Consider the following 25,988-nt stretch of genomic DNA (forward strand, 5'->3'; position numbering starts at 1 on the left):
ACAAGCTTCCGTAACAACCCAGGAGGAGCACAAGGAATCATGGGAGATAGATAGATAGATAGATAGATAGATAGATAGATAGATAGATAGATAGATAGATAGATAGATAGATAGATAGATAGATAGATAGATAGATAGATAGATAGATAGATAGATAGATAGATAGATATTAAATACCCCATAGTACCATTTTATCCTAACAGAGCACTTTGCTTTCAAACTGCATGCTTATTTATGGTTGTAGCAGTTTTTTAAAGTAGAATGGGAGGCTGAGCCTTCAGCTTCCAGGCCCCTCTCCTGTGGATTCTCCCAGTTAGGATTCAGGAGACAGGTAATCTCTGTGATATTAAGATTAGTCTTAAAACTTTTTGTATTAAACTTTTAGCTCGGACTGTATCGGGTGAACTCTGAACCTTGTATATGCTGCAATAGACTGTAGCAGCTGGTGGGGGCTTCCCATGATGCTTTGAAAGTTTTTTCTTCACTGGCATGTTTTCATTCTCTGTATTTATACATCAATTTGTGTTTGATCATTAAAGTGTCTCTCTTTCTTTCTCTGTGCTCTTAGGCTGGTTGTTGGTTCTCCAGGAGGTTTCTTCCTGTTAAAAGTGATTTTTTCCTTTCCGTATGCCCATCATTGTTGGGATTTGTCTATATTATTGTAGAGTCTTTACCTTAACAGCGCAAATCACCTTGAGGCAACTGCTGTTGTGATTTTGCGCTATACAAATAAAACCGAATTGAACTGAATTAAAAGCTACTGTGGGTGTAATGTGTGGGTGGTCCTGTACTTTTGTCTATACAGTGTTTGTAAACACAAAAACTGGCTTAAGCATGTGATATTTCACTCATGATTAGCATCAGCTTAAACATCATCTATGTGGAAAATGTGTAGGTATGTGTATTCTCTGGGGGGCACAGAGAATAGACTTAAAGAAAATAGCAACAGTGGTTTGTAAACATATGAGCCTTTGAATGAGCTTAAATTTACTAACCTTATTAACCTTATCATAAATTAGACACCTACAAATCACCTAAAAAAGTGGACAACTTCAAAAAATAATATTGTAGATTTGATATAACTAATTATGGCCAATCTATCTTAAACATTAAACTTTTTTCTTTTTTGCTTGACTCCGCTTGACCGCTTGCTCTTGTTAGCGGTACATTGACTACTTGCTGTCGACCAATCTTAAACGTGAGTACAGTATCTGGCTTCAATGACTGGAGCAAGAAGGCTCTGCGGCTGGAGCGACGTAATCAAAATGCGACGTACTACAATGTGGAAGGAGGCAAACATCCAGAAATGTTGCTGTGTAGTAACGTGCACTGAACATAGGTGTCACAGCTTGGATAGAGTCATACAGTGCACGTGCCATCTCACTGCTAGTTATCACGCGGCGCTTGTAACAGCTCTTTTATCGGGTCTGCACTGTACTACGGCCTCGTGACACAGTAACGTGCGCTCTCATATGTCAACAGAAGAATTCTAACAGCTGTTGTCTCCAGTGGACTTCCGGACTACACTTCAGAGGGTTCTCGGTGGTACTTGGAGGTGAGGGGTCGTGTCTGGCTAGCACAGGAACGTTTCACCAGAGGTTCAGTCTGCAGGGACATCAGTCACAGCTGGATCCATGAAATGATTCTGCATTGCAGTTTTTCCACTCTCGTAAACGAGGAACATGCACAGTGACATTTCGAGTCAACATGCACAACCGGGCTCGTTACCTCATATTTTTTCAGTACATCGGAACAAAATACCGGTAGGTTACAGGGCACACTGAGATGTTATATCTTATTATTATTATTTTTGAATATACCACTACTGTTATCATTATTGCAGTGGAGCAGTGAAAGTCCCTCCACATCAGCTGGGGAAGAAAGGGGTCCAGGACCACTTGGAGGTATGTTTTAACTCACTTAAAGCTAATCAGGTGACAAGTTGCCTTTGAGCTGCTAGTATTAAATGTAGTTAGGCTTAAAAAGCTGTGTCATGACTTTATGAGTCTGCTTAGCTTAGTAATTCATTATAGGCCTTAAATCCTCTAGGTCTCTGATCCACTCATCAAAAGCAGCGTCATATGGTGTAATGCATAAGCATTTCATTAATCTTTGACTTGGATCCTTTTTTCTGGGCTTGTTTGTCGTATATATAAAAAAACTTTACAATCTCAACTTTATGTCGATGCCTTTTGAAAATCTAAAAAGTGAGAATGATCAGACTGCTGTCTGATGATTAAAGGCGGTTTCAATAAATGATTCAAAGGCAGCAAGGATCCACATGAGAAAATGGGACTAATGTTAAGGGCCACACCAGTAAGCTTATAAAGAAATAAAACTAACTCTCTGAGGTCTAGTCATGGACTGGTCCTTTTCTACTCTACCTGAGCAGTCAAAGCACTTTATACAACACGCCTCATTCTCCCTTTCACACCCTTTCTATGTAACATTCACACTCCGATGGATGCATCTAAGAGCAACTTGGGTTAATATCTTGCAAAAGGTAAGGCAATTGGTAGATTGGTAGATGACCCGCTCTACCTCCTGAGCTACATCCACCCCTTGGGATCATAAGCGCAAACCCTAAATGCCTGAATCCCAAATATCTTTAGAGATGATCTAAAATATACCATTAAATGTGATTTAGAACATTTTTGCTTTTGCATATGTTATTTTTCATAGTTATCACATCATTAAATATCTAAATAGCTTCTGTGTTATTTACAGTAAGATGTGTTCACAACAGAAATACTGTTAATTTGTTGGCTTTAATCTGTTTTTGTGGTGTAGGACTTATATGCATCAAACTGTCATAAAAATCCATATAACTGCACTGTTAGGAATAAAACCTGGCATACAGTTTGAAGTCCGTACTTTCTGCTCTTTCCAAACATGGACTAAGCGAGGCTCCATCGTGCTTCTAAGTTGTCAAAAATCAGTCATTTGTTTTGGACGTGCCAACACGCCCATTGACTCCAGAGGGTGAATAATGAAGTTCAGCTTATTGGTGTGGCACTCCACACCTGGGTTGAGCACTACAATCACCAAACTTATGATATGACGCATAAACAAGGTTCCTGTTTCACATCCAGCTGCTTCGTGGATTGTTGCATGTCTTTCTTGATCACTGTCTGTTCCTTGTTTTCTTGTCAGCTCTCTACTGTCTACTGTTTCTAATAAAGGCATAAAAAGCCCAAAAATAAGCACAGAGAGAAGGAAACACAGATTACAGGGCAAAAAAAGATCAGTCTTTCTTGTCACATCATGCCTCTGTTCACAGCTCTGTTTGATAACTATTTGAGGCAGACAAGGCTGTGAGTGGCTTCAGAAGTGAAAGTGAGCTTTAAAAAAGTTATTTGTTTTCTAGGCTATCAACCCAAAGCTATTAATATCTAAAAAGATCTTTTCGTCTTTGTGTAGGATGCAATCCAGCGACTGAGGCCAGTCAATCCTGTATCCCTGTCAGTTTCCAGCAGGACGGACACGGGTGTCCACGCCCTCTCTAACTCCGCACACTTTGACCTGCAACGCAAGAATGACAAGCTGCCGTTCACTGAAGATGTTCTTGTTCAGGCGCTCAATTTCCACCTCGGGACAGAACAGATCAGGTGAGTAAAGGGTCTTGAAAATCTTGGTGAGTGCATGAGTGCTTTTATGACTTTGTAAGTCTCTGAGTTATGTAATTAAGCCACTTAAGCCAAATAAAAACACATTTCTCTGTCTCTGAGATCAGTTTTCTCTGAACACATTATAGAAACAGTGAGACATCAAAAGGTATGTGAACATAACCTGGATGAGTGCTAAAGTAGTTTCCTTTAGCACTACTTGATCTTGCCCCCCCCGCCCCCCCGCCAAGAAATTGACCTAAATGTGACTTTTCTTTTTTAATCCTCTTACACTGAGTGAATGCAGTTTAGTCAGCTGGTGAAGCAGCAGCCTTGTGTTTTCTCTGATAGATGGTGTTGCCATCTTGTAACAACTGACCTGTCAAGTAGCTTGACAAACAGTGTGCAAGTGCCAGTGTGTTCTCTGTTGTTGGCAATAGGTGGTCAAACCAAGCAGGATTTTTATTCATTAACTGCACTGTACTTTTTAATAAATAGAAACCATTCCTGGCATTATTTTTGCCTGATCAAAATAGTTTTCAAAAAGCTATTATGAATTTTTATAATTGGCACAATTTAACCTGATTGACTGCTCCATAAATAACACCAATGAGAAATAAAAATAGAAATGTTTACTATGGAGACACACAGGATATGGCCAAACATATGCAGACGTACATTCACTGGTTGTTTTGTTAGGTACACCTTGCTAGTACCAGGTTAGAGTCGCTTTTGCCTTCAGAACTGCTTTAATTCTTCAAGCGTAGATTCAACAAGGTGCTGGAAGCAATTTGGTCCATATTGATATGTAAACATCACACAGTTATTGCAGAGTTTATCAGTTGCACATCCATGATGAGAGTTTCTCAGTCCATCACATCCCAAAGGTGCTCTATTGGATTGAGATCTGGGGACTGCGGGGCTTATTTGTGTACAGTGAACACATTGTCATGCTAAAGAAACCAGTTTGTGATGGTTTGAGGTTTGTGCCATCTGAAGAAGAGTTCACTGTGGTCATGAAAGCATAAAAGCTACGATACTCAGGTTGGCTGTGGTGTTTAAATGATGCCCAGATGGTATTAAAAGTCTGTCAAAAATATTCCCCACACCATTAAACCACCATAGAGGATCCACTCTTTCATGCTGTGTCTGGCTAATTCTGACCTTACCATCTGAATCAAAGCAGAAATCAGACCAGGCAATGTTTTTCAGTCACCTGTTGTCCAATTCAGAGGAGGCTGTTTGAGTTGTAGTCTCAGTTTCCTGTTCTTAGCTCAGAGTAGTAAGACCTGGTGTGGTCTTCTGCTGCTGTAGGCCATCTGCTGCAGGGTTCAAAGGGTTGTGCTCATACATTTTCTGCTTGTAGCAAGTGTTTATATTGGTTACTGTTGCCTTCCGGACAGTTTAAAGCAGTCTGGCAATGCTTTTCTGACATCACTGAGTCAATATTGCCCAGAGAACCTCTGCTTCCTGGATATTTGATCTTTTCTGAACCATTTACTGTAAACCCGAGAGATGGATGTGCAGGAAAATCTCAGCAGATCAGCAGTTTCATAAATACTCAGACCAGCCTGTCTGGCACCAACAACCATACTACCTTCAAAGTCACATAAATCACTTACCCTTCCAATTATGATGCTTGAACTTCAAAAGGTCATCTCAACCATGTCTGTATGCCTTTTGCTGCCATTTGATTGGCTGATTAGATATTTATGATAACGAGCAGGGAGCAGCAGTACGTGTTGAGCGTAGATACACAGATACATATCCTGAGGGGCATACAGTGGTAAATAAATCCCAGAAAGAAGTATGACTGACTTAAACATCTGCCTCAACAGTTGGGATATACATAGCTGTGGTGAAATGCCATAAGTTCACCTGTTGAATATGTAATGGAAAAGGGCATCTTTAAATACTGCTGCAAACGAGTATCTGCCGACTCGTTTTTTTCCTGTGTTTTCTTCATCTCCTCCCCTTGTAATCCCTTCATTACATACATTTACATTATTCAAAGCCATAGTTTGCTTAAGGCTGTTTTGGTTTGGGCTGCTGTGGCATTCTGTTCCTTAGTCAGGATTGGAGAGAAGAAGTACAGAACAAAGCAATAGATAAAGAGATGGTATTGGGTAAATGCAGTCAGTGCCAGTGAGAGAGGGCGTGGAAAGATGAGTCTGAATAAAGAGAGTGAGTTTGAACAGCGCACGCTGGGAGAAAGAAAGAGGGGAGAGAGAAACTGCTAATCCCCAAACCTGCAGAGAGAAGGTTAGAAAGGATTATCTTTGCTCTGCTTTTTTGGTGTATAGCATCTGTTTAGCACGCACATGCACACACGTGGATACACACTGCATCATTCGTCACTCTATATACACTTTTTGTTTTCAGCTGACACTTAAAATGTAAAAGTGTTTCATACACAAACACACTTCATATGTTTTAGATAGAACGTTTTACTGTTGATGTGAAAGAAAAGCAGTTTGTGGTGTCAGATCTGACATCCCAAACTATCTTTTCCCATCTTGCACAGCGGGAAGAGCTTTTGTTACAGCTACAATGACGATACGGCTCATCTGCTGCTTCCAGAGACAGAGAGCCAAGGCGAGATTTGAGCACAGCCTGCACACTGTAAAAAATCTCTCTTCTCCTTCAGCTTCATTTGTCTTCTGAGCTGCTGTGAAAATTGGCCTCAATTAGCCTAAAACTACCGACTCTTTTTGCATAAAAGGAAACTGCTGAATAGCAAAATAGTGCCATGCTAAACAATGCCCCAGCTCCCAAATGTGTGACACCATGCTTTGTACACTGCTAATGAAAATTTTACGTGTGTGTGTGTGTGTGTGTGTGTGTGTGTGTGTGTGTGTGTGTGTGTGTGTGTGTGTGTGTGTGTGTGTGTGTGTGTGTGTGTGTGTGTGTGGGGTTTGGAGGCCATCGAAAGGCTGTCACTTCACATTGGTGCGGCCGCTGAAGGCAGATGCAAGGGTTTCCTCTGCCACGTGTCACACCCAATCTCCTCCCCTGGAAACCTAACCTAGTTTCCCCGGTTGCGCACAAACACACGCTTACATAGACATACACATGTGCAGATACCGATTGCCGTCGCACACATTCTCAAGCACATGCGTGACTGAATGCGTGCTCTGTGTGCTGGCACAAACATGTGATCAAACACTATAGGGTGCTAATGTGCTTTGTGCAGTCCTTTTTACACTGATGCAGGTGAATGCAGCTCTTTGTTCTTGAAGGTTACAGAGACATGAATTAAGGAACCTCATCTGTCACAGTATTGTAATTATAAGTGTTTTATTATTAAAAGGGGTCAAGGGGGTCACCACAGCAGGTAGCTCCACATATTTGATTTGGCAGGTTTGTATGCCATGTGCCCTCCTTGAGATAAGCCCAGCGGGATCTGTGTCACCAGGATTGAACCAGGCAAATGTGTAAACCTTGTGCAATATGGAGCCACTTGTTTTATTGTCATTATTAGTGTAAATTTTTACATCTTTGCCTTCTTATATGTTGTGGAACAAGATGAATTAACATGAATTAGAATACATTTGTTGTACGGTGCTTTCGGTACATGAACAAAAGCTTGAAGACGAACATTGACATCAGCTTTAGGTGTTATTTGGTTTTACATCTAAATCGCAAATTTTAGCAAGCTGAACCGCTGTAACAGCTATAAATACTCATTGGGCACTTTGTTAGCCACACCTGTTTAGCTGCTTGTTTAATCAGTAACTGGCATAAACTCCGTGCAATTAAGCATATAAAGTGCTGTGAAAAAGTATTTGCCCTGGGATTTGCTAATTTTGCTTCAGATCATCAAATAAATTTAAATATTAGACAAAGATAACAGAGTAAACACAAAATGCAGTTTTTAGATGATGACCCTCGTTTGTTAATTAAAAAAAAAAAAAGGCCCTATGTGGGGAAAAAATTGGTTCCTAAACATAATAACTGGTTGGCTGGGAAAGTTGTTCCCATTTCTGGATAATGGCTCTCGCCGTGGTTTGCTGGACTTGTTTCTGCATAGAGCCAGGTAGCTTTGGATAGCTTTTTTCCCTCAATAAATGAAATCATCATTTAAAAACTGCATTTACTCAGGTTAGCTTTGTCAAATAATAAAAGCTGTTTGATGATCTGAAACTTGTAAGTGTGTAAATCAGGAAGCAAGCATGAAATCAGGAACAAGGAGAAGTCGTTTTTCACAGCGCTGCTGACACCGTGAAGTTCAAACAGCATCAGAATGAAGAAGCTCTAAAGACAAAAGTGGGTCCACCTTGATGCTCGCAATGTGTACTTAATAAAATGGCCAGTGGTTGCGAGTTAAGTATTACGTCTCTTAAATGGTAAAACATGGCTTTTTGAGTATGTGTCAGTGCAGATTATAAGCTTGGCTATTGATTAAATGTAATAGTATGCATAGCAGCTGTTGTTATAACTGACTGTAATACTGTGATGAGACAAAGGTGGAAAGATTTGCCCTGCATTGCATTAAATCGATAGAAATAGTGAATTTCTGTGCAATCTGACAATAAATTCTTGATCTTAATCAAAAATGATTCAGATATTTTCATTACTGCTGTAGCATCAATCAGGCACGAGGACAGCTTGAAACTACTAAAAAGGGGGGGGAATCCCCTTTTTGTTCAAACTCTCTGTAAATCTCAGTTTGGTTCATTGTTTTAGTAACGACACTGCACACAGCAGAGTAATTCAATTGTACGTGCAGAACCTGTAGCCAGAAATGCCAGTGTCATTCTTCAGTCTACTTTAGGACGTCTCGCAGAATCAGGAATTGATCCAGTCTGTTACTTATTACATCAGTCCCTGCCTCTGCGCGCAAAAACACAGGAAGTGTCTCGTGTTATCCTGCTGGAATCGCATCAGAGAGGCTCAGCCTGAGATTCTGCTCTGATGTTAACTGTGTTAAAATAAGCTCTGGCTTTTCAGTGCTCTTGGCAGCCTTTTTAGGACTCTGTTGGTGTGTCTTTGTGTTAAAAGCTGCAATGCTGGCACTTTGGAGCATGGCTTGTACACAGTTTTTCTAGCTGGGAGTACAAAAAGGAGCATTGACACCATCTTTGCTATGGGACTGCCTCTACAAAGAAAGAATCAGAGATAGTTTTGTTCTCACTGAACAGCCAGACTGAATGTTTAAAGATCACCTCCAGGCTTCAGTGCAGATGTATAAGAATATTTATGAATGTGCATGTTTCAAGTTTCTTCATCCTAAATCCTAGGTTTCACTTCTCTTTGTCCATTTTATTTCAGGATCACCCGTGCCCACCGTGTTCCTCATGACTTCCATGCCCGTTTCCGTGCCCAGTCTCGGACCTACGTCTACCGAATAGCGTTAGGAATCTCCCACCACTCTCTCCTTCCCCTCACAGACTGGGATCTGTGCTGGAGCCTCCGCAACACGTGAGTTATCCCAGTTTATGCACCACCCCTCCCTTTTCTCAGTCATGTCTTTTTCTTTTTCATGTGTTAGTGTGCATGTGCATGATGTCTGCCTTAAAAAAAGAAATAAATAAGGGCTCAGTCTGAAGCTGAATCTGACTGTGTATATGTGTAAAAGCAGAGACACACTCTTTCTGTGTAATGGAGACTCAGACCAGAAAAATGGCACATTGAACACATGAATAGTCCACATGCACCATGCAGGAGGTGCACATTAGAGACAGCCAAACGAAGTGTTTTATCTGAGCTGATGCGCAAAATGCAAACAAAGGAGGAGGAAGGAGAGGAGAGAGGATGCATAGAGTGTAAAAAGTAGGAAAGAGATTAAATGGCGTTGGCTTCGAAGCTTACACAAGGTTCTTGTAGCTGTGATTGGAAAAACTGGCCACAAAGAGAAACATTTTAGTTTGTGTTTGAGCGTTTGTATCTTTTTTTCTCCTCACTTTTTTGGGGAAAAGTAGGGCAAGATAAGCTGCGGGCTTTTATACGTGCAGAACAACACCCACGCATTTCATCCTTTCTTTCCCTTCTTTTCTGCTTCTGTCCATTTTTTTCTCTCAATCTCTTTCTTTTTCTCCTTCCTTCCTTCACTAACTTCTTTCTCTGGATCTTCTGCTTTGTTATCGCTCTCTCATGTTCAACATTCATGTTGCTCTTCACACCCCTGAGCGTCTCAGCCTCAGCAGCGTCTCTCTTTTCCTCTCTTTGATGCGCCTCTCCAGCGTCATCACACTCGCTCCATTTCTCCCACTGCAATAAAAAAAAGTTACTTTTTTTTTTTAAACAATTTTTTAAGATTATTTGAATGTTGGAATTCAGTGACCACGTTATCATTGGTCATCAGTCAGTTCTGTCTTCCTTCCCTCTTACCAACTGGTCACAGCTGCCCCCCTCCCAACATAGCGAAAAGTAAGGACTTAATGATTTGTTAATTAGACCGTTAAGATATTTTTTGCACATCTTCATTCATTCCTGATTCTTATGTTAAAATTTTTATTACTCAGCACACTTCTCCCTTTTCCCGCTCACTCTCTCTCCTCCCTCTCTCTTTGTCAGATCATATTTAAGCAGCAAATGAAGCGTGAGACTGGAGAGAATCTAATCACCGGCTCGCTCTGGTTCTCTGCCTTAAATGAGCTGGTCGTGGGCATGCTCTGCTCGCTCACGTGGCATTATCTTTCTGTTACATAAGTTTTCCACTAAATTATTCATGGAGTTCTGAAAAGATGTACTTCATGTGTACATTTGTGGCTGACCTCGCTGTTCAGCCAGGTCACTCTTGAGTGACGCTGCAATATCAAGAGTTAGCTTTCGAATCTTGATTCAGGAGCTCTGATGACCTCAGAATCTTCACATTTTCCCGGTTTTCAAATGCATTGTAATACTGTAAATGGTCACTTGTATAAAAAGCGTTTTTCTTTATTCTGTCTTTCATCAGAGAGCTAAACGTGGACGCTATGCACGAGGCAGCTTCCCTACTGCTTGGGACTCACGATTTCAGCAGCTTTAGGGCCGTCAACTCTGATCTGCCTTTCAAAAATCCTGTGAAGACGATGGATGTGATCAGTATACAGCAGGGAAACTCCTTTGCATATGCTCACTTCCACAGGTAGGCCACAGTATGTATTGAGACCACAATACCTACGACCAAGTTATTGTGGAATTGGATACATTATGTAAGGCAAAAAACAAGGTTTGTACAATTTTATGCAGCTTTTTAACCACAAAGTCAATGCTTGGTACAAACACCTTTACCTCTCTCAGGCAAACATCCCTGTAATTCCTTTAAGTAGTCTTCGGGAATAGTTCTCCTGGCATCTTGAAGGACATTCAAAGCTTTTCTTTGGATGTTGGTTGAATTGTGTTCTGTTCTCTGTCAAGATGATCCCACACTGCTTCAATAATGTTGAGGTCCAGGCTCTGGTCAGACTGTGTTTCATTGTGTATTTTTCTATTCAGGTACACTTTTATTGCATTGGCGGTGTGTTTGGGATAATTGTCATCCTGAGAAATGAAGCTGTCACCAGTCATTTGCTTTCCAGATGCTGTTACACGGTGGATCAAAGCCTGATGGCGCTTTTCTGCAGTCATGTTTCCATCAGTTCTGACAAATCTCCAACACTGCTGGCTGAAATGTTGACCCAAACCATGACAGAGCCTCCATTATATTTTGCAGATGGCTTTAGACACTCACTGTTGTACTTTACTTCTGACTTCCTCCTCCGTACATGTTGCCAACAATTTGAACAAGTAATGACAAATTTGGATTAAATTTCTGATGAGGCTTTGGTAAACAGTAAATGGATCAACTGACAGGCCAGATTCATCTCTCAGGTGCTGTGTCAGGTCTTTGCTGGATTTTGTTTTCCCTTCTTCTACCCTCTGCAGAATTCCCATGAATGATCCAATGTGGCCCACATTGGTTGGTCTCTGTCGGGTTTTGAAAGCCTACAGCTGAGCTGTGTTTATTTTTTCATGAGGGTCACTATTCTAAGAAACGGTGATAAAATGAAAAGAAACTGACTGATGAATTATTGAGGAGTCTAAGGTTCAACTAAATTTTTGATCCTAAAACGGGGAAATGTGGTCTGTGAGGCTGACTACTTTGGTCTCCATTCAAAGTTGAAAAAAAGGGCTTTTTTCTAACCTCCCGAAATATTTGATCTTATTTTCATGCATAAGTGAACAGAGATTTATTTATTTTAGGGCCTTGTGTAGCCTTGACTCTGTTTTCATGTTAACATGCTAACATTTGGTAGGTGTGCATTTTAAAACAAGTCTTCACATTTTGAAATTAATATATGCAGAATTCAAACCGTGCCGCAGCAGGAAGTGTGACATCCCTAATTTGTTTGTTTACCATTAGTTTAAGCCACACCAGCATCTAATCCAAACGAGAGGTGTTGCCACAATCCCATAAAATTTGGTAGGTGTACAAAAATTCATATGATTACATTAAGCACAGCTTAACAGAGCACCTAGCTGTTGTCCTGTTACAGTTATAATCATTAGCATGCTAGCGTTAAGGACAAAGCACCGTTGTTCATAAAGGACATCATAAAGCTAGCATAACGCTTACTGCTTGATTAAGTCTATTAATAAATAATAAAGTAGTTAACTGACTTATCATGTCAATGCTACCAGCTTGTCCGCCCATCTGAGCAAAATTAACAACTAAAAATTCAGACTGAGCGGAAAACCGCAGCATCACACAGTCGCTGCAGATTTCCTGACTGCACATCCGTGATGTGGCTCTCCATTTCCAGCACATCCCAAAGAGTCTCTTTGGGGTTGAGATCTGGTGACTGCGGACATCATCTGAGTACACTCAACTCATTGTCATGTTCAGTAAACAGGGTGAAATGAAAATTAGCTCACAGGAGGGGCACCTGGTGCGGTCTTCTGCTGCTGGAGCCCATCTGCTTCACAGTTCCACATGCTTTGTGCTCTTCTGCAAACTTTGGTTATAATGAGTGTTTCTGTGAGTTACTGTTGGCTTCCTACCAGCTTAAAGCAGCCTGGCTTTATAATAATAACACAGCGCTGCAAATGTGCAACAAGAGGCCCAGCAGTGCTTTATTCTCATCTGAAGATACTGACCTCCAAGTCCACGGGCTAAAAGCCCTGCTCTATAAATCTGTCTCTACATTTCCTACATGTCGAATGTAATCAGACAGCAAGCACTGAGTCAAATTTGCATTTGACCCAATTCTTCCCATGTGCCTGTTTCCTTAGTTCACCCTGTCCTTCCCAAAATAAGAATCAGGGAGAGGTTTTTTTTCTTCCTTTCTTTTTTCCCTTTTGAGGGCAGGGGCAAAATAATAATAATAATAATAATAATAATATTTTATGTGGCATCACACATAATCCTGTTGGGGCTAAGCTGCAGTGCCATATTTAGTGTGTGACATTTAAACAAATCTGTGCATGATGACAAACCCAGGCTTCATTTGATGCCTGGCATGAATGTCACATCAGTTATATTCACACAGGCGGGAACAGCACTGCTGCACAAGAGTGACTTAAGATGTAAAGATATGAGGCTGGATTATTTTCTTTTTTTAAATTTTTTTTTTATTTTTTATTTAATTAGTAATATTTTTTTCACTCAGAGGAATAAATGAGTAGGTGTGCTTTGGATCCACACTCTTGCTTAGTGGTTTTTATCAGACTAAATAATATTACATTACATCTGACAACCATTCACAATGTGCTTTAGACAGCAGTGCGATGTTTCAACTCCTGTGGCAACATTTAACCTTTCTTTATCCTTACACATTTTCTCCGTGATTCCATGTAGACTTCATGCCTGCTGGCCTTGGTCTCATTAATCTAACATTTCATGTGTAGTGCTTTGAATGTGGCTAAGACACAAATTTTATTTCCTTTTTCCAGAGAGATACCATCCTGGGAGCTGACTTATACAAGTAAATCTTTTCTATATAAGCAGGTTTGTTGATAATCTTCTTCAGATTTTCTTTCAAGTTATATTTCCATTTCTGTGCGTGTGAGATTACGAGCCAGTAGCGACATCTGCTGGTGGTGACTGAAACTTTATTTAGAATAAAGTAAACATTAAATCTCTTAAAGCAAGCTGTGCATGCTTCTGTGTAAAACCTCTTTATCTGGCCTTTTCCTCCAGGTGCGGAGGATGACGGGGGCAATGGTGGCAGTGGGCCAGGGGCTGCTCTCAGTACCCCAGCTGAAGAAAATACTGGAAGCGAGAGACTCTCTGGCCTACCCACAGGGTATGGCTGCTCCAGCCCACGGCCTTTTCCTCACCAGAGTGGACTACAGGGATACAGGTGAGAATAAAAACCAACTCTGATAACATAGACAGGAAACTGCTCAAAGTTGCAGCCAAGTTTGTGTCCCTTTCTATATGTCACATACTTAATAGATCTTTGGCATGCAGCTTATTTCCATTGCAGTGGAAAGAATCGAAAATAATTCCCATTCCTAAAAACAAGAATGACGTTTTTAATGGTGTCAATAGCAGACCTATTAGTCTACTCCCCGTTCTAAGTAAAATTATGGAGAGGATTGTCTATGAACAAATTCAACATTACCTAACAGAAAATCAGTTACTCACTCAGTTTCAACATGCCTACAAACCTGGTTATTCCACCAGTTCAGCTCTTATTCACATGACAGATAACTGGTACAAATATCTAGATAATGGGAATCTGGCCGGGGTGGTATTTTTGGATTTTAGTGCTGCATTTAATTTGATAAATCATGATCTTTTGATAGATAAACTAAAATGTTATGGATTTTCACCAGCTGCTTTGTGCTGGATGGAAAGTTATTTGTCTGGAAGAAGGCAAAAGGTTTATTATAATGGTTATTTCTCGGAGGGCTGTGAAATGAACTGTGGTCTACCCCAAGGCAGCTGCCTCGGTCCACTTCTCTACTCAGTCTTTACAAATGATTTGCCGTATGTCCTGGATAAATCTCATCTTGTAATGTATGCTGATGATTCCACCATGTTTTATTCAGCCAGTAGCTACTCTGAATTGACAAGCGTATTACAACTAGATTTGCTGAACGTGTTTGATTGGATAAGTAAAAACAACATGATTTTAAACGTGTCGAAATCCAAATCCATGTTAATAGGAAGTAGAGTACGCTTAGTCAACAGCCCACAACTAAATCTTTCCATAGCTGGATCGGTATTAGAACAGGTCACCCAGATTAAATTACTTGGTGTTACCATAAACCACCACCTTTCATGGTCTCAGCACATCAACTCTGTTATTAAGAAAATGGGACAGGGCATAGCTATAGCTAGGAAATGCTCTTTTTATATCACTTCTTCAATTATGAAAGATGTCATTAATGCACTAGTATTATCTCATCTAGAGTACTGCTCAATCATTTGGTCAGCAGCTAATAAGACAGATCTGAACAGACTTCAGTTAGTCCAAAATAGGGCGGCCAGATTAGTGTTAAGGTGTTCATATTATACAAGTATTGATAAAATGCACGATAAACTTTCTTGGCTTTCTGTACAAGCTAAATTATACTATGGCTTACTTGTATTTGCAGTATCAAGATGAAATACATAATCATGCCACACGATTTTCAACTAACCACACTTTAGTAACTCCTCGAGTTAAAAGTAACTTGAAACTATTCCAGCTTATAAAGCAACATTTTTTCCATTATGTGTACTCTATGGTAACTAGGATACCCTCCAGCCTCCATGCAATGTTGGAATTGGATAAGCAGCAGAAAACTGATGGATAGGAAAAATATTTTTACTCATATTTTCATCTTTTGGGAAAAGAAAACAAAAGGAACATTTTCATGAATTCTTCCTGTCTCAAGTTCTGTTTGTCTCCTCAGACCTGCAGCTTTCACCACAGCTGTCAGAGGAACTGCTCACCTCCACAAGGAAGGATTGATGCTACTTGAATATTCTATTTGTATGCATTTCCAAATGTCCTTATAAAACGAATATAATAAAGTTTGTGATTTAATGTATAATATGCTGTGTGTTCACTCATGTACTAAAAACAGTGATTGTACTCTAGTTCGACCTATATGAATAAGCATTAAGGGGACATACATATGAACAGCTAGATGTTCTTTTAATTCAACATATTAAGAGTACATAACTGTCCATGAACGCAGCTCAGCTACAGAAGACCACACACCTTGAACCTGTCATTGTCTACATAGATCTTTAGGTTACAACAGGCTACTTGCCCTAAACCCGATTAGGCAACGTGTACAATTATGAATTTTGTAGGTTATTGAAAATTATCTAACAAGGTATACATGTGGGCAAAAGTGTGACGTTCTATAGCCAAAACTGCTTTGTGTCCATGGGTCTCATACAGTGGTGTTACATTATGGATCAACAAAGTGCACACACTCACTGATAACGTATACATCCGAGTGTCCGATAAAACTGCATACACTTATTCTTTACCCAAAAGTCTTCACAGACCATTCCTACGGATTCTCACGCTTGAGGTCACTTCCTTCCAATTTGGCTGCATGTGTTCATTAAGTGATTTTTCATCAAGTTGTCCATAAATAGTCCATAAAATCCGCACTACCACTGACAGTCTTCTCTGTGCAGCTGGGAGCCAGATGAGGTTTGTAGAAGGTTTAGATTGACCAGTCACCGATCTTAATCTTCCAGTGCAGTGATCAAATACACCAAACATCACACATTTGTTTTTCTTGATTTTTGTACAGTCACCCAACTGTTGCAAGCTTAACTGATTTGAAGTGCTGCGTCTGTCAAAATCGAACCTCGTGAGGAATGTTTCTGCACTTCTTAGAAGTGACAATCTCAAAAATTCAGTAACTATTTTTTTTAAACAATTTTTCTGTAAATATGTACACAAGTACACATTTCCTATCCAGGCGACCATGTCAGAGCAACATAGTAAATCTGATTAGCATAGGTCCTCAAGTCAATTCAGCATTTGGTTTCAAGAAGATAATTCACACATCCTAAAGACGCCCATAATTCAATATATAATCAAAATTTCAAGTGTCAGTCAGAAATGTAAGCCCAATAGCTTAAATATTAATAACAAAATCATATGTATATAATGCACTTGAGGAAGGCATTGCGTAATTTTTTTTTAAACTCACAATCCTTAATAACAGCACAGTCTGGGTGAAGAAATGTAGCTGAGCTAAAGTCAAACTTGAAACCCTGATTGTAACGATTGAGTGGGGACAGTGATACACAAAGGAAACATCACCGTAATGGTCACATTTTCAGTTAAAAATCTGATTTTTATGAGCGATGAAGGAAGAAGACTAATGATTAATGCTCAGCAGTGACGCCAAGCTCGTCCTCATGTTTAAATTAAAAAAAAAAAGGATATAAATAGCATGCGTGTGAGATGTGTGGTTGGCCGATGACAGACTAAACACAGAAACATCTAAATGTCCATGACTTGGAGTTAGTAATGCGTTATCACTCTAGGCAGCCTTTTTTTTTGGCATTTGACTAGACTACACACCCTGATGCTAAAGCTGAGGTTATTTCAGGATTAATTTGTGTCACGTGAATACAGGTTGATAAGTGTTCGATAGTAGCTATCACAGGTTGATAAGTTTGCATAGACCCTTGAACCCCAACCATCACCATTTCAATGACACAATCAATTAAAACTACAACTCGGAGCAGCATACCCAACTTCACCCTTTGTACTGATTTTGGTAGTCATAACAAAGCACGATAAAAGCTGTAATAGTCCACATGATACGGTTACATTCAGTGATATTTTAAAACATTTGCGGCACATAAAATGAGTATTTTTGTTTTTCTCTTAGGGTTTTTGTGAATCTCTTTACAGAATAGCTTGTATCATGCCACCACTACAGCCACCAGTGGCTTAAGATTTAAAGAAAAAAAAAGTCCCGCCCCTCCCCCCCATTTAAAAAATAATAATAAATGAGTCGACTATGCCTGCTTTTACAGCATCACAATACACAGCATTAAACTCATACACTTTATTTAAAGGAGTACAAAGAGTGAAATAGGGTATGTATCAGAGACTTACAAAACACGTGTCTGAGAGGAGACATATCCACATGTAAACATATGCTGTGTGTGGTTTTGCTCTTTTCTCCGACAGCTAAAAAAAATAATAAAAGCAATAAAATTGTAGGAGCGTACAGTCCTTGGAGAGCAAAGACGTGGGGGAGGGAAGCGAGCGTCCGTCGCGTGAACACACCTTCTTAGCTGGCAATTTTCTCAATTTCATCCAGATCATCAGTGTCCAGTTTTTCAATTTTTTTATCTGCAGAGGAAGAGCACACAGAAGAGAGGGGTTCAGAGAGGGGCTGAGATTTGGCTGGAAGAAGGGCTAAGTACATGTTTTGTTTTTATTTTAAACAGCTGCTTACTGAAGTGCTCCTGGATCCTGTAGAGGATGTTCATGCTCATCTTGCTGTCCACCATATTAATGGCCAGTCCCCTTTTCCCAAATCGACCTGTGCGGCCAATCCTGTGCAGGTATGTCTCGTTGTCAGGGTTACCATCCTTGTCAATTGGCAGGTCGAAGTTGATCACCACAGAAACCTGCTCTACATCAATACCTGTTTGTAAAGAAGATGGGAGGAATAAAGAGTTACTAGAAAACAATGTACATGTGCAGGACACCAATGTTTTAATTTGACTGTAGAAATCCAATTAATTTCATACAGTCTGACATCAAACACATTCACACTTGCACTGCTGTAAAAAGTGTCTTTGATTTTTATTTATTTATATCGAGCACAGAATGAATGAGTACACGGCACACTCATGAAGCATAAACCTGTCAATCACAAAAAAACCCCACCTTAAATCAATCCAAAAAAACTATCCACTGAGACTATATCATAACAAAAAGAGTCACATGGTCAGTAACTGACCTTTTTGTGCAGGTTTAAAGGCAGTAACACATTGACTCTGGAGGCTATTTCCATCTTTTACATACAGTGTATGATAATCTTTGGCGGTGGATTAAGGCTTCCTCTAAATTGCATGTTAGGCCGTACAGTGTAGAATTTAGAAAAACTGCTGAAAACTGAAATAAGTATGAAAACAATTTCAGGATATTGTGGGCAGAAACTAACCCCAAGCCTTTTTTATAATACCTAGGACAAAAAAAATAAATCTGCAATTCCTTCAAAAATCCATTAATTGCCTCCCTCTGATACAATGGGTCAGAGTGAGTAGATGCAAGTATGGTATCCTGGTGACCTATGGTTATCCTAAGTGGTGAGCCAAATTCATTAAAGCTGATCTCTAGCAGCTTGCATTCAGGCTGAGACAGCTTTTTAAACCAAACTTTACACCTCAAACATATTTTTTTGCAACTTACTTTGTAAACCCACATATATATTGTGCTAACGTAACTGCAAAAGTAAGGGGAAAAAAAGTGTTTTCAAATGTAAACAGATAAAACTCATATGACAAACATCTGAACATCATTACCTCGAGCGCAAACATTTGTGGTGACCAGGACCTTCTCCTTTCCATCTCTAAAGCGTTCAATGACTGCAGCCCTCTGCTCCACTTGCATTTCTCCACTAAGCAGCGCTACCTGGTGGCCTTCTCTGGACAGCTCCCCTGCCAGCCAGCCTGCTGTCTTCCTTGTCTGAATTGAACAGAGGAAAGGGTGCGCTTCAGTCAGTTAACCAACATGCCAGGTGTGTATACAAAGAGTCCAAGTATAAAAGGATTGAGTTTGGCCCTTCCCTGGTTAAATAAAAAACAGACTATTCTGTTTAAGTTAGCTCATGCTGCAGAGCTCTCTTTTCACTTCTGGATTAAAGAGGAACAGCTTGGCAACAAATGATGACAAACAGCAAAAGAATGTGTAAGCTTATGTAAGAAGAAATAAAATTCAGCCAGAGTCGCTGTTTTTTTTTTTAATTAAAGATCAACTCACATGGCAGAAGATCATGGCCTGAGCGATGGTGATGGCGCCGTAGATGTTAGAGAGAGCCTGGAATTTTTCTTCTTTGCTGTTACACAACACATAGTACTGTTTAATGGTGTCCAGTGTTTCCTCCTCTCTCTTCAGCTTGATTATGTTGGGATCAGGCACAATGCGCTGAGCAAAGTTCCACACCGACTCTTCAAATGTGGCTGAGAACAGCAACATCTGGCAGTTTTTGGGCAGCATCCTGTGTGGCAAAGAAATGAGGCATGAAACATGCACAATTTTAAAAATTTTAAAAAGCCACATGGTTCTCAAGTCTTATTTTAATTTGCTTCGGCTGACCTCTGGATGCGTATACTCTGGTCCTGGTGACCCTGCGTGGCGATCATAACATCAGCCTCGTCAAGCACAAACACCTTAATTTTCTTGGGATCAATAAACTTGAATTTACTGCACCAGTCCAACATGGTACCAGGTGTGCCAATAACTATCTGTTCCTGCAGTTTCATGCCCCGCTGCACTGGAAAAAAAGACAGACGTGCTCATACACGCACAAAAGGTTCTAACAACAATTCGGTACATAACAGTACACATGCAGCACAGCAGAAAGCACAAGCGCCTTACATTTATTTCCTCTAATGGCGTAGACTAGTTTGACTTCAGGGTAATATTTGCCCATCTGTTCAATCACTTTGCCAGTCTGAAGCGCCAGCTCATAGGTGGGTGACACGCACAAGCACTGACGACGAGAAAAGAGAGCAAACATTAAACATTAATACTGAGAGAGAACACATGTCCGTCAATGAGAGACAAGAGGAATGTTTTTGTCCAAGACAAGTCATGCTTATCACTTGGATTTCAATGGTGACTTTATAATACAGTAAAGAAAGTTGACACTCACCTGGGGGTATTTGTTGTTGGGATCGACATGGCTGAGCATAGCCAAAACAAAGGCAGCCGTTTTCCCTGTTCCTGACTGAGACTGAGCAATCAGATTCTGTGGACTACAGGAAACAGGAAATTAGATGTACGGGTGGTAATAAATATGATGGATATCAGAATGTTATTCAGGGTTAAGTGATTCAGTAAGTCTAATGTCTGCATATCATTATTTAAAGGACACTCACGGTTCAGCCAGCATCATCGGTAAGGCAGTTTCCTGGATTTTTGATGGCCGATTGAAACCCATACCATACACTCCCTGAAGCAGCTGTGGTTTACTGTACAGAGAGGAAAAAATAAAATAAATGCCAGGATTGTGAAGCATCAGTCACAATCAGTCTGTGTAAACTCACCGTGGTGAAGATGAGCATAAAAGAGACACCACAACTAGAGATGCACCGATTCACCAGCCGGGGACTGGAATCAGCCCGGACCAGTGACCGGCTGATCAGCCTCCTGTTTGACCGATTATGACCCAGCCTGTTTCATGCAGCGCGGACAGTCGCGCATGACACTCACGACACGTGCTACGGTGTTAGTGTGGAAGTGAGTGAAGACAAAGTTCTGAGGTAAAGTGTGGGCAAAAACTTCCCTAAAAACAGGGCTACAGCTGAAGCTATCCAGTTCTCAGAGCACCAGCAGCCTCTTATGAGCAAAGGATCAACGTAGTTAAGAGGTGAATTATGGAGATGAGTGAGAAAAATAAAAGGGTCTGTGTCACATTATCTGGCGACATTATAAACACAGGGGTAAATACCTGACAGTAGCTCTATTATATAAATCAGTTGCACCTGGTTTTGTTTGGTAAAAAAAACAACAACTTATTTTCAGTTATTTTATCCTCTTTCCAGTATCAGAGGACTTTACTTTCAGTTATTTCAGATGAGAAACCTACTGAAATAGTACCTAAAAAAAATACTATTTTGAATTGATGAATACTTGTATGTGCGGTCAGTTTTAGCTCTCAGAAAGAAAACTGGAATCTGCAAAAACAGGCAGGTCACACTTAAAGAGAAAAGTGAGAAATCTGAATCAGCCCAAAAGACTGGTGCATCGGTGCATCTTTAAACACAGGTCCTTGCTGGGAACTCTCAACAGATACATGTGTCAATACTGTTAAACATGACATATTAAGTGATTAGGCTACCGAGACAGACAAACAGATCTCACTCACAGCCTTAATTCTTCAAAAGACTTGACGGAGTAAAGCGGAGAGTTCGGATCCTTCTGAAGAACTTCCACTTGATTTGTTGTATTGACCAGATTATTTCGAATCAGTTTGTTTAACAAAGACTGTGCCCCTACGTCCTCTGAAACAACAAGATAGGGGAGATGTCTCTTTTAGAACAAGAGCCAACCAAGCATCCAACTAAAAGACAATAATGAATGCACACATATTTTCAACACATGTAGATAATTTACCGCATACCAATTTCGTCATCATCTGCCGCCTTCTCTCCTTCTGACTTTGCAGGTGCTGAGTCTTTTGCGTTTGCGTTTGCGGTCGTGCCTGCAATAAATAATGCCAATATGTACATGCTTGGGTTTCCTTGTTTTATGGATACTGGCTCTTACCCCAATTCAGCTGCACATGGATGCTTACCATTTTCTTCTGGCTTCTCTTTTAATTGAAGTTTTCCCATCTGCGAGGAAGAACAAAATAAACTGAGTTCGTCTGGGGCTAAATAATTAGTCTGACTTTTCCAAAGCCCCCCTCCTTCATATGCCGGTTAGCCAGTTAGCTGCTAAAGCTATCAAACCGCTGAGCACGCAGCAGCTCTTCACGAGCTAATTCAACTTAGCTCTGAAGCCAAGCCGGTAGTTTCGTTTTCGACCTAATGAAACTCTACAGAGACGGGCGTCACCGGGAGCCACTTTATTCACTGATGGCGCTCTCACTGAATAATTTCAGCTGTCCACGTTAAAAACAGACTACCGAATTTCTTCAACAGTGTGCCAGACCAGGCCAAAGCATTTACCAAGCAGGCTAACAACAGGTTAGCCCGTGTTGCGTAAGTTAAGCCTTACCGAGTCCAACGCAGCTTCTTGCTTGTCCACTGCCTCAGCCCAGGAGTCCGTAGCCATTGTGGGACAGTTTCTTCTTCAGTTATTATACTCGGGGAAGTCAACTAGGAATTCTAGCTCAGGCTTAAGAGTCAATAATGTGTAAGTAACTATTTTCCACAATGGCGTGCAGAACCTGAATCTGGACACATGCGCAACTGATTACGTCACCGGGTACAACACAAGCTCCAAGAAATAATAGTTCCCAGCTTCCTGAAATTTCATACACACCTCACTGAAGCCTCAGCTATGACGGGCTCTCATAGTTAAAATGTGAAGAAAAAACATTAAATGTTGGGAATAAAAAAAAGTCATGAACTCTTGTTGAAAATCAGATGATTGGAATCGGATTTGCTAAAAGAAAAAAAAAGAAAATCACTATACTCTTCTTAGCCTCTAGAGGGTGCCACACTGCTCTCTATAGGCCCACAGCTACTATGTATTCACAGTAGGCCTTGTATGCAACATCCTTATCTGTGTGAAAAATGACATTCTCAGGTAAAATATTCTTTGGTTAGCTTTATAAAGGTTAGGTCGACGTTACGATGGGGTTAGATTAAGGTCAGACTCAGGGTGCGTGCTGTTCAATTAAATGCATTATTAAGGAAAGTGGGTGTGTTTGTTTGTGAAGTTTACCAGACTTTACCAGCCTCCTCTGCTCAAGTTGCTCTTGAGAGACGTGCGCCTTCTTTTCTTTTAGACAGTTTTTAGCTTTCAATCACAGTTGGGTTCAGCTTAGGCAACACAAGTATTTGGTTAGGTGGAGGGAAAGATCATGGATTAAAATGCCTTAAAAACTTACCCAAATCTTAGACAGCCTTACAGAAAAACATGTAAAGCTAACTTTGTCCCATCTCTGTTCACTGGATTTCCAGTCTCATTGCATGTTGAATAATCCAAAATTAATGGGGCCTATAGACTGTATATAAAATATAGACATAGCTTCAAGACACTTTTCAAGGTTGGAAAGGTGAAAACTGTAGCCTGTCTGGAGGCCATCATAAGGCAAAAGCTGTGGCTGCACAAAGACTTCTGGATCTCCAGAAAGGTATGTGTGTGGTTTTCTAAGATGGTGACTTTGAAATGCTAATCTTCAATATGAGACTTAAGAAACCAACGGAGGACATCATGGTAGCTACTTTGACTTTGCTTCCAGGTCTGAACTTCCATTCCTTTGAAAGCCTACAGGGGCTGAAACGTCCAATATCTTGCAAAAACTTCCAGTTACACAGATGTGTATGAGAAAATATCAAATCACTACTTTCAAGTCATATTTGAATAACTTATGAAGTTAATTGTAGTTAGAATCACAAATGCGGTTTTGTCCAAAGTATGCTCATCTGCTAACAAATTGATAGTCACAAGTCATTGAGCCAATGAGCATTCAGTGTACTGATGGGAATAATAGGAAAATAGCCAAGTGACCAACTGAGCACAGCTGGAAATTTTCTTTTTGTATGGTGGCTGGAAACCTCACTATTATTCAGAAGGAAACTGCTACTTGGCTGGGAAGCAAGATTAGTAACATTTATGAGCCTTAATTGTGATATTTTAATGACTAATGTTGGCTTGGGGAAAATAAATAAATAGAATTAAAAAAGACAAAGTGAAAGCAGTAAAAATTAATAAACAGGCAAGCCCTATATGTGTTTTTCAGTACCGTCATAATCTCTGTGGCCACATCCTAAAGTACATCTTAAGAATTTTTTAAACTGACAATTGAGATGAATAACCTTTTAGAATGATGTTTAAACTAAATTGAGAGTTAACTTCTGTTCAAACTGACTTGTTTCTGCAGCCTAACGTCACCATATAGTGGAGTTGCCCCTGCTGGTCAGTAGAGAAAATGCCATTTTTAGACTTAAACGATCATTAGTTATATTAGTGATTTTAGTGCTGTAAATCATGCATGCATATGTCAATATACCTGCTGTGGTTTGCTAATAAATATAGACATTCTCTTCCAAATTAGTGTCCGAGTGATTTTAAAATTCTAAAATACCGCTCATCTCCACTGATTTCACTTTGGTGTATCAAAACCGAGTCCAGGGTTGTTATTGACAGCCTCACTGAAGTAATCAAAGAGAAAGCCCCAGATACCAAGACCACCAAATTAAGAACCTCAGAAGCATGAATGAGCCTCTGCTGTGGTGCAGTGACTGTACCAGTATCATTAAAGAGGAAGAAGCAGTACTGAGTGAGTGAGAGAGACTGGATTCCAAGATTAAACAAAATCCCTTTGAAAGTTTAAATCACTGCATTTCACAAGTTTCTGTGCAATTCAAATTCCCAAAAAGTTGGCACACTGTGTAGAATTTAAATAAAAACAAAAAGCGATGATTTGTAAAATCTCATAAGGCCAATTTTTATTCACAGTAGAACAAGAACACAAATAAAATGTTTTAACTGAGAAAATGTACAATCTTCTTTCTGTTTTTTTCCATTTTGGAAAAAAAATTAGGACAGGGCAATGTTCACAACTTAGTAGCATCAACAACAGTCTGAAATGTCTGCGAACTGAGGAGTCCATCTGCTGGACCTTTGAAAGATGAATTGACTGCAGGCCGGCCAGTTCAGCAAATCCTTCCTTAAAACAATGTCGTCAGGATGGGAGCAGATGTTACTCTAAAATCTGCATATATCTTTTAGGAATGATGGTGTCTTTCCAGATGTGCTAGTTCTATAGGCACTAATGTACCCCCATACAATCAGAGATGCAGCTTTTGAACTTGGACTTAATAAGCTGGATGTGGTCTCTCCCCTTTAGTTCAGAGATTCAGCGCTGGTGTTTTTCAAAAATAATTTTAAATTTTCTTTCATCTGCCCACATAATAGTTTTCCTCTTTATCTCAGTGTATTTTAAATGAGATTTGGCCAAGGACCATATTGGATCATACTCACTTACAACTACGTCTTTGCATGTAGAATCTTTAACCTTCATTTGTGGATGGAGCTGAGCACAGTTCACCAACTGTGCTCACGACTAAGATTTCTGGAAGTGTTCCTGAGCCAGTGCAGTGATTTCCATGACCGATTCATGCCTGTTTTTAATGCAGTGCCACCCAAGAGCCTGAAGATCAGGCATCCAGTGTTGACTTTCGACCTTGTCCCGTGCGCACAGAGATTTCTTCACATTTGATAATGATATGAAATGAAAATGACGAGATATTCAAAGTCCTTGCAATGTTACATTGAATAGACATATTTATGAACTTTTTCCATAATTTCAATTTGCGTGTCTCCATAGTGTCGTGCTTTACACATTTACCTAACAAGCAAAAGATCCCTTAATCAGTCCCACGAGGAGACGCAACTCCCTTTGGGAAGGACATCTAGCATAAAAATCTGCCAACTCAAACATATGGAGCTACCTGCTGCATAGACCCCTTGTGAATAAGAAAGCTGCCAAAAGTAGCTCTACCATAATTTGTAGATGCAGATTGGTGAACCTCTGCAAATCTTTACATCTGAAAGTAAAGATGTAAACACCCAGTCACATTACAGACTTAGA

General features: G+C 40.1%; 2 protein-coding genes across 2 annotated transcripts; one reads left to right on the forward strand and one right to left on the reverse strand.

Annotated features, from left to right (window-relative positions):
• Window positions 1–1,281: 1,281 nt before the first annotated feature.
• On the forward strand, window positions 1,282–15,554 carry pusl1 (pseudouridine synthase like 1). The gene is made up of 8 exons (XM_085406180.1): window positions 1,282–1,763; window positions 1,844–1,904; window positions 3,421–3,608; window positions 8,877–9,026; window positions 10,504–10,674; window positions 13,461–13,515; window positions 13,708–13,870; window positions 15,414–15,554. Exons 1-8 carry the CDS (start codon window positions 1,708–1,710, stop codon window positions 15,470–15,472), a joined length of 903 nt encoding a protein of 300 aa, XP_085262306.1. The 5' UTR covers window positions 1,282–1,707; the 3' UTR covers window positions 15,473–15,554.
• An 83-nt stretch (window positions 15,555–15,637) lies between these two features.
• Window positions 15,638–22,647, reverse strand: ddx19b (DEAD-box helicase 19b). Its single transcript, XM_085406179.1, has 12 exons — window positions 22,442–22,647; window positions 22,017–22,056; window positions 21,843–21,923; window positions 21,588–21,723; window positions 20,599–20,691; window positions 20,373–20,475; window positions 20,096–20,210; window positions 19,814–19,991; window positions 19,478–19,715; window positions 19,021–19,183; window positions 17,946–18,137; window positions 15,638–17,839 (listed from the first exon to the last, which is right to left on the reverse strand). Exons 1-12 carry the CDS (start codon window positions 22,496–22,498, stop codon window positions 17,778–17,780), a joined length of 1,458 nt encoding a protein of 485 aa, XP_085262305.1. The 5' UTR covers window positions 22,499–22,647; the 3' UTR covers window positions 15,638–17,777.
• Between the last annotated feature and the right edge of the window lie 3,341 nt (window positions 22,648–25,988).

This window comes from Rhamphochromis longiceps, linkage group LG5 (assembly GCF_057381845.1).
Source record: "Rhamphochromis longiceps isolate RC_006_pf linkage group LG5, R_longiceps_female_GT1.1, whole genome shotgun sequence".
Taxonomy (NCBI): Eukaryota; Metazoa; Chordata; class Actinopteri; order Cichliformes; family Cichlidae; genus Rhamphochromis; species Rhamphochromis longiceps.

What these genes read in the sequence shown, in the direction of transcription:
- pusl1 (XM_085406180.1), top strand. Translation starts at nt 1,708, where the DNA reads ATGCACAACCGGGCTCGTTACCTCATATTTTTTCAGTACATCGGAACA. An exon ending in TGCTGGAGCCTCCGCAACAC is followed by an intron (nt 9,027 to 10,503) that starts GTGAGTTATCCC and finishes GTCTTTCATCAG; the next exon opens with AGAGCTAAACGTGGACGCTA. An exon ending in AATCTTTTCTATATAAGCAG is followed by an intron (nt 13,516 to 13,707) that starts GTTTGTTGATAA and finishes CTTTTCCTCCAG; the next exon opens with GTGCGGAGGATGACGGGGGC.
- ddx19b (XM_085406179.1), bottom strand. Translation starts at nt 22,498, where the DNA reads ATGGCTACGGACTCCTGGGCTGAGGCAGTGGACAAGCAAGAAGCTGCG. An exon ending in GGCAGATGATGACGAAATTG is followed by an intron (nt 21,724 to 21,842) that starts GTATGCGGTAAA and finishes TTGTTGTTTCAG; the next exon opens with AGGACGTAGGGGCACAGTCT. An exon ending in CACAAATGTTTGCGCTCGAG is followed by an intron (nt 18,138 to 19,020) that starts GTAATGATGTTC and finishes CTTTACAAACAG; the next exon opens with GTATTGATGTAGAGCAGGTT.